We start from the raw sequence: 16,500 nt of genomic DNA, 5'->3' as shown, positions 1-16,500 counted from the left end.
TGGAGGGGACTGAGGGAACTGGGAGGCGAAGGCCCCAGGCGGGTTCCCTAGGCAGATCCTGCATCTGTCCTACCCACCCAGGGTCTGCAAACAGCAGGCGCAGGGCTGTGCCTGGGCTTTGGCTGGGGTGTGTGTGTTGGGGGGGGCAGCCACAGGCGTGGTGCACAGACAGGACCCTGTCAACCCCTTCGCCCACCTCCTTCCTCTCTGGCTCAGCCCAGGCACCCAGCTCTCCCAGGGCCTCTGGCCCTCCTGAGGCCCCAAATCACATTGGGCTAGGCAAGTATCTGTCGCGTGCCGCAGGCCACCACTCCCCAACACTGACCCTGCCCCGGTCATCCTCTCTTGTCCTTGTGTGGTTTTACTGGGAAGCCCTAACAGCAGGGCTCATGCCTGTCTGTCCACGGCGGCACTCAGGTGGTGTCTGACAGTCACAAATCAATCTTCTTTGCCTGGCAGGACGCAAGTTTGACCTTCGAGTCTACGTGCTGGTGATGTCGGTGAGGCGTTAGGCGGGGCTCCTCCAGCAGGGACAGGGCAGGGCCGGGCCGCAGCAGTGGTGTGAGCTCTTCCAGTTTTCTCTCTGCTTGGAGGATCCCGTGGTGGGGGGACATCCAGGGCTGGCATGGGGTAGGCAGACATACCCAAGCTTTACATCCCAGTTACCCCAGCTTCTAGATTTTCCCTCCACCTATCATTTATTCGTTCATTCATTTTTGGCCACCACAGTGAGCATTAATTGAGCACCTACTCAGCACCAACTCTAGTACTTAGCAGGGTGTATCTCACTCAGTCCCCCTAGTAACCCAAAGAGTTAGGTTCCATTACGATCCTCATCTTACAGATGGAGCAGATGCGGCCACACAGATCCAGCCAGCCAGCCCTAAAGCCTGCTGGGGAAGAAAGCCAGGGGCACTCTACCTCTGAGCTACACCCCAGCCCCATTTTTATTCCTTATTTTGAAACAGGCTCTCAGTAAGTTGCAGAGGCCTCACTAAGCAGCCGAGGCTGTCTGAGAACCATGATCCTCCTGTCCCAGCCTCCCAAGTGCTGGGATCACAGGTGTGCGCCCCCACGCCCGGCTAGAGCCTCCGCATAATAGAGAGGTGCTATCCCCCCACATTCATCTGCCCACTCATCCATCCAGCCGTCACACCTGCACAGTGTGCTGCTCTGCACTGGCACCAGGACTCGGGCGTCAGGCTTAGTCCTGAGTCTGGTGAGGCCTCCAAGTGTGGCGGGGATCGCACAAGGTGCTCCCTTCTGCATCCCTGCCCCAGGAAAGGAGGGCAGAGTCAGAGCACAGTCTGAGGGTGCTTGGATGCTAGAGGGCGATTGGGGATGCAGGAAGGGTGTGCCCCCGGTGCACGCAGCACCGAAGCGAGGGGCCTCAGGCCTCGGTGTGCATGCCCTTCCCTTCCCCACCCAGTACATCCCGCTGAGGGCCTGGCTGTACCGGGATGGCTTCGCCAGGTTTTCCAACACCCGCTTCACGCTGAGCAGCATTGATGACCAGTGTATCCTTCACCTGTGTGCCACTGCCCTCACACCTGCCCATCCCCAGGGAACCTCCAGATGTTTGCTGGGTGGCAGCCGGGGTCCAGGCCCAGGAGACACGACAGTGGGCAAGACACAGGCAGGCTCAGGGCCCAGCTGTTCTTCTCCATGCTGGCTTTGGTGGTGTCTGAGCCTCATGATTCTTCATCCCTCTGGGAGAGACGGGTTAGTTCTGCGGGAGAACGCGCTCCTCCTTCCCTGGGACCTTCTTCAGTGCCTGTCCGTTGGCTCGCTCATTCATTCAAACGCGACTTCATTTTCACCCATTTGATTGGCAGAGACCAAAACTCTGGTGACACAGTGTTTTGGCAAGACTGTAGGAATACATATGTCGTTGGTGGGAGTGTAAATTGATGCAACCCCTTAGAAAGTAATATGGTAAACATCTACCAAAGCCCAGTGCACACATGCTCTGAGCCGGAAATTCTGCTTCTGGAAATTCATCCTGCAGGTGTGCCTGCGGTGTAGGAAGAGACGGCTTAAAGGCTGTTCATTGCTCAGCTTTGTGTATGAGAGCAGAAATGTAGGAAGCAACAAAATAAATGGTGCATTTATACAGTGGAATACCATGCAATCGTCAAATGAAAATGAAAGAGTGCTATAGGTACAGATAGGAAAGTTTCCAAGATGTAGTGCTAATTGGAAAAAAAAAAACAAAGTATAGAACCATAAAAAGTATGCTGCCATTCATGTTTGGAATTATATGTCTTATCTGTGTGTAGACATCTCTGAAGGACAGTCAAGAAACTGAAAGTAGGAAGAATACAGCTGAATTTACTCTCCATGCTAGTGTGTGTGTGTGTGTGTGTGTGTGTGTGTGTGTGGTACTGGGGGTGGAACCCAGAGGCTTTCTACCTCCAGGCTGTACTCCTAGACCTATTTTATACTTTATTTGGAAACAGGGTCTCACTAAGTTGCTGAGAGCCTCACTCAGTAGCTGAGGCTGGCTTCGAACCTGTGTGATCCTCCTGTCTCAGCCTCCCAAGCGCGGGGATTACAAGCCTGTGCCACCATGCCTGGCTCCATGCTAATTTTTTTTTTAAAAAACCTATATTCAAATTAAATTATTCCTAGCTGGGTATGGCTTTTAATAGTAATATTACTCTTGAATATCCAAACCACAAGTTTTTTCCCCCCTAAGAACTGTTCATCAGTTTAAAATCCTGAGAGCAGGGGAGAAACTGGAGAGTGGCTGATGGGCTCAGGGCGCAGTTCTGTGCTAACACACACAGGCTGTGGCTTTGATTCTAGTGCTGAAGGAAAAGAAAGAAAAAGAAACTGAAAACAGATGTCATCTCAGAGAGAAGAAATGAGTGTGATGAGTGTGAGAGGGACAGGGATAGAAAGATATTTCCATATATATATTTGGTGGTACTGGGGATGGAACCCTTCTACCTCCGGGCTACACTCCCAGACCTATTTTATATTTTTTTATTTGGAAACAGGGTCTCTTAAGCCAGCAAGGCTGGTTTCGAACCTGAGCGATCCTCCTGTCTCTGCCTCCCAAGCGCGGGGATTACAAGTGTGCGCCACCACGCCCAGCTCCTTATATATATTTTTGTATTTTTTCTATCTTGATTTTTTTTTTTGCAGTATTGGGGATTAAAAACCCAGGGCCTTGGCATATGCTAGACAGGTGCTCTACCACTGAACTATACACTCAGCCCATATTTTGTACTTTATGATCTGTGAGAGATGTCAATGCATTATCTGCAAAATATGCACATTTTTGTGGGTGCTACAGATTGAACCCAGGGACATTCTATCTCTGAGCTACACCCCCAGCCCAATTTTTTATTCTTTATTTTGAAACAGGGTCTCACTGAGTTGCAGAGGGCCTCACTGAGTAGCTGAGACTGTTGGTGAACCCAGATCGTCCTATCTTAGCCTCCCAAGTACTGGGATTACATGTGTGCACCACCACGCCTGGCAAAATATAAACATTTTAAGAAAAAGGTTTTAAATATTTTTGGCCTGAGCTTTATAAGAAAAGGGAGAAACTGGGTATGGTGATGCACACTTTTAATATATATATACACACATATATATTAAAATATATATACATACAAAATACACACACACACACACACACACACACACACACACACATATATATATATATATATATATATATATATATATATATATAGAGAGAGAGAGAGAGAGAGAGAGAGAGAGAGAGAGCGAGAGCGCTTGCGCTGAGCCAGGCATGGTGGTTCATGCCTGTAATCCCAGTACTTGGGAGGCTAAAAATAGAGGATTGCAGGTCCAAAGCCAGCCTCAGTAATTTAGTGAGGCTCTCAGCAACTTAGTGAAACCCTGTTTCAAAATGTAAATAAATAAATAAATGGATGTGATGTAGCTTAGAGATAGAATGCCCCTGGGTTCAATTCCCTGCACCAAGAAAGGAAGGAAGGAATGGAATGAAAGAAGAAAGGATAGAGACAAGCGTGGTGGCGCACACTTAAAATCCCAGTCTTGGGAGGCTGAGACAGGAGGATCGCAGGTTCGTGGCCATCCTCAGCTACTTTAGTGAGGCCCTCCACAACTCAGTGAGACTCTTCTTTCAAAATAAAGAATAAAATAAGGCTGGGGGTATCGCTCGAAGGTAGAATGCCCCTGGGTTCAGTTTCCAATACTGAAAAAAAAAAAAAAAAAAAAAAACCTCAAGGAGAGGGACAATCCAGAACTCTTTAGGTCCGGATGACCTGCGCACAGAAAATAGTCCTTACGGCAGCGGAGGGTGGATGCCGGCTGCAGCTGGGACGCGGCCAGGGTTTCCAGCTAGTTCAGCTGGTTTCAGCGAGCTCACATGGCTCTGCCTCAATTTCATTACTCAAGTGTGTGCGTGGCCTGGGATTGGACCTTCTGAGCACTTTTTGCCCTTTTTTTTCTGCCTTGCTGACTTCATTCCCAGTGTGTTTATTTAATAATTCTAACGAGCATTCATCACATGAAAGTGATCAAATCTGGTTTCGTTTTCTTGCCGCCTCCTTTTTTAAAATCAAGATGGATACACGCACATCACGCTGAACAGGACCGACTACACTGACCCTCTGTAAACATCAGTGGTCCTCCCTCCCTCCCCTTTGTGAGAGTTCACGCATCTCCGGGCATCGTGGGGACTTACTAAACACGCGAAGCCCCCTCCCAGAGCCAGGAGCTATTTAATGAGGCTTTGCCCAATTAATATTCACAGTGAGTGAGTACACATCATCTTCCACCCTCTTCCTTTAAATTGTTTCTAATTTTTAAATTTGGAAACATTAAAATGTATAGAAGACAAGGCCAGGCGGCCAGGCGGCCAGGCGTGGTGGCGCACCTTGTAATCCCGCGCTTGGGAGGCGGAGACAGGAGGATCGCGCAGGTTCGAAGCCAGCCGCGCTGGCTTAAGAGACCCTGTTTCCAATTAAAACATAAAATAGGTCTGGGAGTATAGCCCGGAGGTAGAAGGGCTTCCAGGAACCTCAGTACCACCAAAAAAAAAAAAAAAAAAAATGTATAGAAGACTGCAGAAAAGACTACAACAGAGTTCTATACACCTACCATAAGGATTTGACAACAATATTATGCCAATTTGCTTCAGATATTAATACTAACTTTTATTATTATTTTAATATGCTTTCATTGGTGCATTATAATCTCACATCATAAAGCATATTATGTTGACAGTGACATACATGCACACAGTGCTTAGTATGTACCAACTTTTTTTTTTTTTGGTATTGGGGATGGAACCCAGGGGCATTCTACCTCTGAGCTACACTCCCAGCCCTATTTTTTATTCTTTATTTTTGTTGTTGTTGTTGTTGTTGTTGTTGTTGTTGTTTTTTAGTGGTACTGGGGTTCCTGGAAGCCCTTCTACCTCCGGGCTACACTCCCAGACCTATTTTATATTTTTGAAACAGGGTCTCTTACGCCAGCGCGGCTGGCTTCGAACCTGCGCGATCCTCCTGTCTCTGCCTCCCAAGCGCGGGGATTACAAGCGTGCGCCACCACGCCCGGCTATTCTTTATTTTGAAGGAGGGTCTCACTGAGTTGCAGAGGGCCTCACTAAGTAGCTGAGGCTGTCTGTGAACCACTATCCTCTGGTCTCAGCCTCCCAAATGCTGGGATTACAAGCGTGCGCCACCACGCCCAGCTCATTTTTGCTTTTTTTAAAATGTGTTTCTGTTTAGAAAAAAGGATGAAAGAACTACTAAGATAGTAGCTCTGAAAACTACAGAGGCCGGGGTCGTTTGTCGAGCTTTTTGGATTGTCATTTGAACTTCTACATATAAGTGGCCCCATGGTATAAATATAACGTTTTTTTCACTAGACATTATTATCAGTATTTTCTTTGTACACATTTTTATTACATAATATTCCATCGAGTGGCATTTTCTGGTTCACTCGTCTCCATGTTTGCAGGCACCTGGGAAGTATTCAGTCTCTTGCTCTTATGGCACGTTGCTCCAAAGGAACGCTTTTGGAAGCTTGTGGGGAGGGGGCTGAGGATGGAAGCCCCGGCATTCAACTCTGACCCACACCTCCAGCCCTCCTCCTTTTAATTTTTGTTTTGAAATAGGATCTTGATAGGTTGCTGAGAATCTCCCTACGTTGCTGAGGTTGACTGAGGCTGGCCTTGAACCTGTGATCCTTCTGTCTCAGCTTCCCAAGTACTCAGATTACAGGCATGCCCCACCACGCTCAGCTCCTTTGGAAAACCTTTTGTTGAATATCAGATTTTTCATTCAGGTGGTGTCAGAAAAATAAATGCCAGGTCAAGGGCATCTCACCAGATTCTTCCCAGAAGGATTCTTTTATTTGGGGCGGGGGTACTGGGGATTGAATCCAGGGGCATTCTACTCTGAGCTACACCCTCAGCTCAATTTTCTATTCTTTATTTTGAAACAGGGTCTCACTAAGTTGTGGAGAACCTCACAAAGTAGCTGAGGCTGGCTTCAAACCTGTGTGATCCTCCTGTCTCAGCCTCCCAAGTACTAGGAATTACAAGCATGCGCCACCATGCCCAGAAGGCAGTCATTTATTTTTTATTTTTTAAATTTTTTTTGGTGGTACTGGGGGTGGAACCCAGAGGCTTTCTACCTCTGGGCTATACACCCAGACCTATTTTATATTTTATTTTGAAACAGGGTCTCACTAAGTTGCTGAAAACATCACTCAGTAGCTGAGGCTGGCTTTGAACCTGTGCGACCCTCCTGTCTCCGCCTCCCAAGCATGGGGATTACAACTGTGCACCACCATGCCTGGCAAACAGTCATTTAAAAAGCCGATTCTGAGACCATGGGCACATTCTGGTGACACATACATGGGCACTTACAATGCTATTCTTGCAGCCATTCTGAAGCTTTCAAAGTGAAAAGGTGAGCGGATGGAAGGGCTCCATGACCATGCAGGGCTGTCCTAGGGCTCGCATCTTCTCCAAGCTGCATCCCCCAGTCCAGCCTTTTTAAACTGTGTACCATCAGCTCTTTCTAGAAACCCTGAGCATCTCCAGATGGCCTCCATCCAGTTATGTTGTCTCTTTTGTGTTTTCAGTCTTTGTTTATTAGGGTCAGAATGTCTTATTGTTGAAAATATGTGAGATTTTTATACAACAAAAACATCAGACTGTCACATTCAGTACAATCTTTTCTCTAATTGTTTTCCCCTGATGTATGACTATTTATTTTCACATAGTTGACTCCATAATCCTCCATTGAGTTTTTCTGTCATTTTTGTGTGTGTGTGTGTGTGTGTGTGTGTGTGTGTGTGTGTGGCACGGGAAATTGAACCTGGGGTATTCTACCTCTGAGCTACACCCCCAGCCCTATTTTATTCTTTATTTTTGAAACATGGTCTTACTAAGTTGTGGAGGGCCTCACTAAGTAGCTGGGCCTTGAACCTGTGGTCCTCCTGTCTCAGTCTCCCAAGTAGTGGGATTACAAGTGTGTGCCCCCATGCCCAGATCCTTTGTCATTTATTTTGCTTTTCTTGTCCTTTTTTTTTTTTTTTTTTTTTTTTTTTTTTTTTTTTTTTTGAGGAACAGGGGATGGAACCCAGGGGCATTCTACCTCTGAGCTACACCCCCAGACCTATTTTTTATTCTTTATTTTGAAACAAGATCTCACTGAGTTGCAAAGGGCCTCACTAAGTAGCCTCCTGTTTTTTTCTTTTGTACCAGGATATCCAGGCGTCCCCTGCCCTGTTTGTTCAAAAGACCCCCACACACACTTAGTTACCTTGGCACTCTTGGAAAACCACCTGACCAAGGCAGTCTTAGGGCTTCCATTCTTTTGAAATTGAGGCAGAAAAACTCCCAGAAAACTATAAAAGAAAAAAATCATTCAAAAAGCTCTGAAACAGGGTGTGGCGGTGAACACTTGTAATCCCAGTACTTGAGAGGCTGAGACAGGAGGATCGCAGGTCCAGAGCTAGCCTTAGCTACTTAGGCCCTGTTTCAAAATAAAGACTAAAAAAATATGACTGGGGTGTAGCTCGGTGGTAGAATGCCCCTGGGTTCAACTTCCAGTACTGCAAAAAAAAAAAAAAAAAAAAAAAAAAAACTCTGAAGACAACATTCCAGGGAAAAGATGGGAAAGAAGCCCCCCATCTTCTCAGAGGCTTCTCACACACCACAAACAGGGAGAGACCTAGAGCTTCCACTTCTCTGGCTGAGCAATGTCCCAAATAAGGCCTGGAAAAGGTGGCGCACTCTTGCGGTTCCAGTAGTTGGGAGGCTAAGATAGGAGGATCACAGGTTCGAGGCCAGCCTCAGCCATTTAGCAAGACCTTCAGCAACTCATTGAGATCCTGTTTCAAAATAAAACAGAAAGGGCTGGGAGAATAACTCAGAGGTAGGTAGAATGCCCCTGGGTTCAAATGTCCAGTGCTCCTTCAAAGAGTTTTCCTAGAGAAAGTTTTATCTTATGGGGATCTGTCCTGCTCCTCCCTAGGGTAGAGATGTTGAGGAAGGGCGTTCTGAGTGGCCGTCACCTCCCTCTGGGAGCCTCCAAGGTCTGGTGTGAGATTTTTTTGGGAAACAAGTGAGATGCTGTGTGCTGTCACGCTGACGCCACTGCAGGGACGAGGATACCAAAGGCGACTGTCGGCTGAGTCTTGCAGGCCATCCTGACCCGCCCAGCGCTGGCTCCCTTCTCCAGTCTTCCTGCGAAGTTGCCACCTGGCTCATACCCCCCAGTGGCAGGAGACCGGTGTGCCCTGTGACGGCCGCTCTCTGTTTGTTCCCTCTATTTGTTTGGAAGCGTCCTTTCCTCTTGAGCTGAAAAATCACGACAACATCAACATGTGCTCTGCACAGACAGTGCTGACTGCTCTCAGGCCGTCCTGTGAAGCCAGCACCCCATACGCACCCCACTTAATAGGTCGGGAGACAGGCTCGGCGAGGCTAGCGCTCACTCAGGAAAGAGACAGGCAGGATTTGGACCCAGGTCCATGTGGCTCCAAAGCCCGCATATGTGGACCTGGAGCTGTTCCATAGCTATCCCCACCGATTCCCAGACAAGGGTCTCAGTCCTGTCCCTGGAGGCAGCGTGGGGCTGCGCTTCCAGCCTGTCCACACTGGCCCTTGACCACCAACCTCCTCCAGACGTTCACCTCACCAATGTTGCTGTGCAGAAGACATCTCCAGACTACCACCCGAAAAAGGTGAGAAGCTGGGCTTCCGCTTGACACGGCGCAGCCTCTGGGATGGGCCGGGCAGGAAGAGTGGAGCGGCCAGGAGCCCAGGACAGGCCTGTCTTGGGCGCAGAGTCCACCAGTGAGGGCAGGCCCTCCCTTTCCATTTGCACAGCCCAAGACAAGAGCACAACGGAGCTCTGCACACTGTGTGTCTAGACATTTGGAAGTTACAGCTCAGACTCATGTATCCCCAGACAAAACGTGTTCTATCCTTCTGTCTTGGCAGACATCTTCTACTGATCTTGTCAATTGATCCATTGGTGTATCTTGCAGATGTTCTTTCCTTCTATTTATCTATTATCTATCTATCATCTATCTATCTAATCTACCATTTTCTAATCAATATACTAACCCACAAAGTCAGGTTCAAATACAGAATCCTAGATTCTCAGAGTTAGGGCCAGATCAAGGGCTCGGAGGACGAGCAGGAGCCCAGCTTGCTCTCCCTCTCCATCGCACACGGGGCCCTGTGAGCAGCAGCCTGTTGGCCACTCCTTGGCCTGGGATGACACGTGGTCAGTGCAGTGTGTCCTCAGGGAGGCAGGCCCAGGGAAGGGCTTGCGCAGAGACATCTGGGCCCAGTCCTCTTAGTTACAGAGCTCCTGTGCTCTACACGAGGCCTGCACCCAAGTCATCCTCAGCACCAAGGGAGATTGGTCCCTCCTACCTGGGATGGCTTGCGGGTCCTGGCAGCGGGGGCCAGCTGGCCAAGGCCCCGCTCGCCCAACCCTGCCTTCCAGGGCTGCAAGTGGATGCTCCAGCGCTTCCGGCAGTACTTGGCATCCAAGCACGGCCCCAAGGCAGTGGAGGTGCTCTTCCAGGACATGGACAACATCTTCGTCAAGAGCCTGCAGAGCGTGCAGAAGGTGATCATCAGCGACAAGCACTGCTTCGAGCTCTACGGCTACGACATCCTCATCGACCAGGACCTCAAGCCGTGAGTGGGCCGGGCTCAGGGCTCTGCCTCCAGGCTCTGCTCCAGGCTGCCCAGGCTAGAATCCCAGCTCACCACTTCTTAGTTGTGCAAGGTGGGGCGCGCTTCCCTGTTCGAGGCCTCAGTTTGCCAGTCTGTAAAATAGGATTAGTCCTTGTAATCCCAGCATTTGGGAGGCTGAGACAGGAGGATTGCAGTTCGTGGCCAGCCTCAGCTACTTAGTGAGGTCCTTTGCAATTCAGTGAAACCCTGTTTCAAAGTAAAGAATAAAACAACAGGCTGGGGTGTAGCTCAGAGGTAGAATGCCCCTGGGTTCCATCCCCAGTACCTAAAAAAAAAAAAAAAAAAAAAAATAGGGCTAGTCACTTGCCTGTGCCTTACAGGACTGTCAGAGGGCAAGTGAGCTGTCGCTCAGCTCTAGGCGACCCTTCCTGGTCCTCAGAGTCAGGGTGGGCCCCGTGTGCCAGGCAGAAACTCCCACAGAGTCTTGGCGCAAAGTGCCCTGTCAGGGGTATTGTTACAGCGGTGCTCCCTGCCAAGAGTGTGGTGCATTCCTGCCGTGCAGGGCTGAGCTGGCAGGGACACAGTGAGGGCCTCACAGGCCATGGAAGCTCTGTGGGTGGTTGTGGGGGTCTGAGGCTATAGCAGGGCAGGGACGCAGGCAGGCCTGGCCCAGAAGCACTGCAGGTGCAGGGGATAATTCCCCTGCCCAAGGCCACCACGGAGGTGCTGAGGGGCTCTCAGGGCCAGGGCCAGGGCCCCAGAGCAAGACCCAAGTTGGCTCCTGGTTCAAGGGAAACTGAGTCCTAGCACCACTGTCTCTCTCTTTTGCCCCCAGCAGGGAGATCTGGCTGCAAGCATTAGTTGGACGGAGAGGCAGGAATAAGCTTAGGAGGAGGCAGCATGGAGTGGGAAGGGGTCCCTGGTCCCCTGCCTTCTGGGGCAGCTCCGCCCTCACAGCACCCAGCTCCTTATCTGCTAAGTGTCCAGGTTGGCTAGAACGAGGGCTCCCGTGCCAGCGGCCCCGGGGCTGCTTTGGGCCTGAAGATACAGGTTCTTGGAATTTGGCCTTCAGAATGTTTTTGTTCGTGTTGAAATTTATTAACAAGCTCTATAATTTGGAAGGCATTTTATATAAAATAGGATTTGGGTCTCTTCTGGAAACATCAGACAGTCTTGAAATTCTGGGCTCACACTCCCCCAGGGTGACACTCTCCTTGCTGCCCACAGCCACCCCTTAAACATGGAACGCGGCAGGCTCCACCTGCCCCACCACCTCCCCAGCCCCTGCCCGTGTCAGGTGTCAGCTATAGCAAGCTTAGGCCGGGATCTTCTTGCACAGAAGGAGAAAGGCCAGCAGGAGAGCCCCGTGACTAGACCAGCTCCCCTCCTCTAAGTTGCGGTCTCCACATGGAAAGGCAGAGAGAACCTGCCTGCGCTGGGAGGCAAATCTAGGCACCTCATCCAGCCGCAGGGAAACCCCAGGGGCCCCAGGTCAAGTAACCCTTGGCTCTCCCGCCCTCCCCCAGTTGGCTGCTGGAAGTCAATGCATCCCCTTCTCTGACCGCCAGCAGCCAGGAGGACTACGAACTCAAGACCCGCCTCCTGCAGGACACGCTGCACGTGGTGGACATGGAAGCCAGGTGAGGCAGAGCAGCCGGGCTCCACCAAGCCAGGAGGACTCAGAGCCGGAGACATTGTGGCCTGTGGCACCATGTTACAGATGGGCAAACCGGGATGTCCACACAGGACCTCCTACAGCCAGGCCACCTACAGCTGAGACTCAAACAGGATTTACTCAGAACTTCCCTGACTGCGGGACCCTGCACCAACCACTGCACCTCTCTGAGCCTCTGTTTCCTCATCTGTAACGCGGGAAACAGCATGAGTGCCCCACAGGGTTCCATTGATTTGCTGAGATAATTGATTATAAAATGCCTCGCTCACAGTAACTGCCCACTGAGAGGCCCTTTATTGTTGTAACAGTGTGTATGTAATGTAAAGAATTCAGGGCCTGGCTTCAGGAATGAGTGGACCCAGGTGTTCAGTTAGTGCTGGTTGAACGCACTCACACACTTGCATTCTCCCCCCACCCCACTTTCCTGTGCATCAACTTCTCCCCAATTATTCCAGCAAAAGTTGAAGGGCTAATTCCTCATTGCTGGGGATTGGGTCACATGCCAATTCCTGAAATAGTAATTATGATTCTGATTGGCTGGTGTAGGATTTGTGCCCACCTCCCAGAGGGGAGGGGCAACCCCACCCAAGCCACATAGGTCAGGGAGGGAGGAGTCGTTCTTAAAGGAAAAACTGAGGCACGCATGGACTGAAAGAAGGTGAAATGGATGCTCAGAGACCCAAGTGGGCACCAGATACAGCCAGTGAATATTTGGACGAAAGGAGGAATTCAGCCCTGTTTGGTGGCACACACTTGTAATCCCTGTACTGGGGCAGCTGACACAGGATTGCAGGTTGGAGGTCAGCCTCAACAACGCAGACCCTCAGCAACCTTGCAAGACTCTGTTTCAAAATAACAAAAGTCAAATAAAAGGGCTGGGGGTGTAGCCCAGAGGTAGAATGGCTCTGGGTTCAAATCTCATTACAAAAGCAAAAAAATAAAAGAAGAAGAACAAAATGGAGGAGGAAGGGAAGGAGGAGGAGGAGGAAGAGGAGGGGAAGGAGGAGGAGGGGGGGGAATAATTCTGGCAGGGTTGGCACCAGTAGGGTTCAGAGAGGGGTGGACACCTGGCTTGGGTCTTGGAGGGCCCACCAGGTACACTTTCCTTAACCCTTTGTATCTCCTGCCTGCCCAGACTCACAGGAAAGGAAAAGCGAGTCGGGGGCTTTGACCTCATGTGGAATGATGGCCCTGTCAGCAGAGAGGAGGGGGCTGCGGACCTGTCAGGGATGGGCAACTTTGTGACCAACACACATCTCGGTATGTAGGGCCAGGTGGGAGGCGGAGGCCAGGGCTGAGTCTGGGAGGTGGCGGGTCGTCTAGGCACAGCTCGACAGCAGTGGGTTCTCTGCACTGGATCTGCACCTTCTCAGCTGTGTGACTTGGGCAAGGGACTTAACCTTTCCGTTCTTCATCTGTAAAAAAAAATATGGACTAGTTTCTATATGTGCCTGGCACATTACCTGGCACATAGTGAGAGATATTACTAATCTGTCAGGAAGTAGAGTTAAAAAAAAACTTAGGTGGAAGTCAAATGAGTATATTAAGTATAATACATTAAGAGAAATTTAGAACTTCAGGGCTTAACTCTGAAGCTGGTTTCTAAAAACTGAAAAATTTCCCTGATTATAAGAATTATTCACATAGTCAGGCACCATGGCACGTGCCTCTAATCCCAGCAACTCAAGAGGCTGAAGCAGGAGGATCGCAAGTTCAAGGCCAGCCTGGTCAACTTAGACCCTATTGCAAAATAAAATAAAAGGGCTGGAGATGTAACTTACTGGTAGAATGCCTCTAGGTTAAATCCCCAGCACCAAAAAACAAACAAACAAACAACAACAACAGCACAAATTCATACTCATTGTAGAATATTTGAAAACTAAAGAAGACAATCTTAAAAAGCATCCAGACGTAACCATCTCTGACAATCTGGTGTGTTTCTTTCCAGTTGAAAAATGCATATATTTATACTTTTTCTTATAAAATTGGCACTGAGCTGTAATTTTGAGTCCTGCATTTTCCATTCCAATATGAGTAAGACCCTCCTTCCTATGTGAAAGCACTCATTGGCCAGGTATGGACTAAACATCTTACACCCGTTATCTCATCTCACTTTTAATGACTTTTGTTAGCATCTCGCAGATGAGGAAATGGTCTCCAGATGTTTCACAAATCGTTGAAGGCCTCATAGAGTTGTGAAGGCCTCAGTCCTAAGCTTGAGCCATGGCTCATCTGAGTCCAAAACCTGAATGGTGACCAATAGATTCTCCTGACCCATTAGCAGAGCTAAAAAGAAAATTGCCATACAGTTGCAAAATATTTAGTACTCATACAAGCCAAAATTTACCAAGCCAATTTCTTATAATTGGCCATTTGGCACAGCCTAATTTTTTACTCATATAAATAAAACTATTGGTGGACATCCTCTCCCATAAAATTCAGCTGAAATCCTGGTTATTTCCTCAGGACAGTTTCCTAGAAGCAGAATTACTGGGTCAAAGGGAGGCACTTACTACAACCAAACTGCTTTCTAGAAAGAAAACACCAATTTGCCAGTTTAAAATAAATTTTAAAAAAACTTGTGCCAACTTGGTAAAATGTACTGGCACATTATTGTTTTTATGTGCATACCATTGATCACTGGTGAGGGTTCAGGTTTTTTAACTTGCATTTCTTCTTTTGTAAGCTGTCAGTACTTATTTTTCTCTGGGTTGCTTAGTTTTCTAAGTTTATACAGGCTTTCCGTATTAATGTATTAGCAATATTATCCCTTTGTTACACTTACCGTAAACGTTTCCCTGGGTTTGTCATTTACTTATTAATTTTTGTTTTGTGGTGCCTTTTTTCTTTTTTTGATGAAATTTTATATCTCTTTTAGGGTTTGGCATGACTTTTAGGTTTGTCTGAACACAACTAAAAAAAAAAAACCAACTAGGATTTACATAGAGGGGGACTTGTCTCAACCACAGGAGCCCTGGGTGGGCCACACAGGGCTGGCGCCATGGCTGTGTGATGTTCCCAAGGACCCAGATCTCTCCTCTGTCCGCCTGCCACACTCAGTGGGTTGGCTTGGCGCCATGGCTACTCCATCTCCAGGCATTGTGTGTCCATGTCCCAGGCAGAAAGAAACACAAAACCCCAAGGGCCAGTGCTTTGTCTTAAATTGGCTATAACTTCTTATTCCAAAAGGGAAGTCCTCCCAGGGACCTCTTGGGACTAAGGCTCAGAAGTCCCGCAGTGTCTGCTACAATTCATTGCTCAAGCTGGTGCTGGGCCAGCTCAGAATCACACAGGAAGGACACAGACTCCGCCTCTAGAGGAGAGGAGAGAGTCACTGCTCAGCAGTGTGTGAAGGGTGAAGAACCGCAGCCATCTCTGGTTCCTGGGTCCCCATTGGGTGGCACAGTTCAAGAACAATGGTTCTCCATCTTGGCTGCATATTGGAATCACTTGGGAGCTTTAAATGATAGTGACACCTACCAGAGATAAAGATATGGTTGTCCTTGGCATCAGCATTTTAAAAATCTCTCCGCAACTCAAATGGGCAGCGCAGTGGAGTGTTTGGGTAGATGATGGAAAACACGGGAGCTGGTGAGAGGGGTGGGAAGAATGTTGACGATGGGGAATTGAGTTAGGGATGTGTCCAGGGACACCTTTGTGAGGTCAGCAGATAACCCAAGCGGTGCTGAAGTTCAGAAGGGGTTTGCACTGGGTGAAGACTTGCCGTAATAGAGGTAGAGCGCGGCTTCCACGGACATGACTTTGGAAAACCCTAAGGACGCACAGGGTGGGCCCTCAGCTCGGGGGCTTCGGAGGCCAGTGAGTGACGTGGAGGCAGGGGTTTGGGTGCTGAGAAAGGTGACAGGCATCTCCAGGCACTTGTGGCCATGAAGATTCGGTTGAGTGTCATGAGTGGGCCTAGCGCAAGAACAAATAACCAAAGTGTTGCCAAGAGATGAGTGCCGAGAGTGAGCGGGAAACAGGCTGCACCATCAGCATGCTGGGAGCCTCTTCTCGTCAAAGACGGCCCGGTACAGGCTTCCAGCTGCCAGGATCGCTGAGGGAAAGACTCAACTCTTAGCCGACCGCCGGGCACGCGGGCTGGGAGGGGAAGCAAGCTTCTCATACCATTGCTGCTGTATGTATGCCCTTTCATTGAGAACCAGGAGGAAGTGTGGGTGGCGGTGAAAATAGTCTGAGCTCAAGTACCAGTTCTGCTTCTTGAGTGAGCTGGGCGTAACCTCTCTGAGCCCGCCTCCGTGTGTACACATCATTTCTGCTGAGAAGTGCAATGGCATCCAGCACCTGAGGCAGCCCTGGCTGGAGGTGAGCCTTGGTAGGTTAGTTTCTGCTGATGTTCGCTCTGTAAGGTGGGCAGTATCGTCCTGACTGGGAAACTGATACTCCAGAGGTAAACCACCTGCTTGAGGGCTATGGCAGCTCAGGAGTGTTGCCAGGAAGCAAGGCCAGCAGCAAGACTCCTGCAGTCCCCTCCTCCCTGCAGGCAGTGGGCGCAGGCCCTCCATTCCTCCCAAGAGCAGCACCCAGCCGACACCCTACTTCTCTTCTAGGCTGCGTCAACGACCGGAAAAAACAGCTGAGGCAGCTGTTCCGCTCCCTTCAAACCCAGAAGAAAGCTTCCAGCTGA

The 16,500-nt window shown here is 49.3% G+C and overlaps 1 protein-coding gene across 1 annotated transcript in view; it reads left to right on the top strand.

Moving 5' to 3' along the window:
* The window catches only part of TTLL9 (tubulin tyrosine ligase like 9), a gene marked incomplete at its 3' end in the record, with an annotated part of 38,935 nt that extends 22,435 nt beyond the window's left edge, over window positions 1–16,500 (top strand). Inside the window, exons 8-14 of the mRNA XM_080716657.1 lie at window positions 460–500; window positions 1,430–1,517; window positions 9,149–9,207; window positions 9,981–10,177; window positions 11,704–11,817; window positions 12,988–13,112; window positions 16,424–16,500. Of these exons, the coding sequence (XP_080572783.1) occupies window positions 460–500; window positions 1,430–1,517; window positions 9,149–9,207; window positions 9,981–10,177; window positions 11,704–11,817; window positions 12,988–13,112; window positions 16,424–16,500 (701 nt within the window). The remainder of the gene's footprint in view (window positions 1–459; window positions 501–1,429; window positions 1,518–9,148; window positions 9,208–9,980; window positions 10,178–11,703; window positions 11,818–12,987; window positions 13,113–16,423) is intronic.

Source organism: Muscardinus avellanarius, assembly GCF_963383645.1.
Source record: "Muscardinus avellanarius genome assembly, chromosome: 19".
In the NCBI taxonomy this organism is placed as follows: Eukaryota; Metazoa; Chordata; class Mammalia; order Rodentia; family Gliridae; genus Muscardinus; species Muscardinus avellanarius.
The sequence above is the reverse complement of the archived record's forward strand: the minus strand, read 5'-3'. Positions and strand labels throughout refer to the sequence as shown.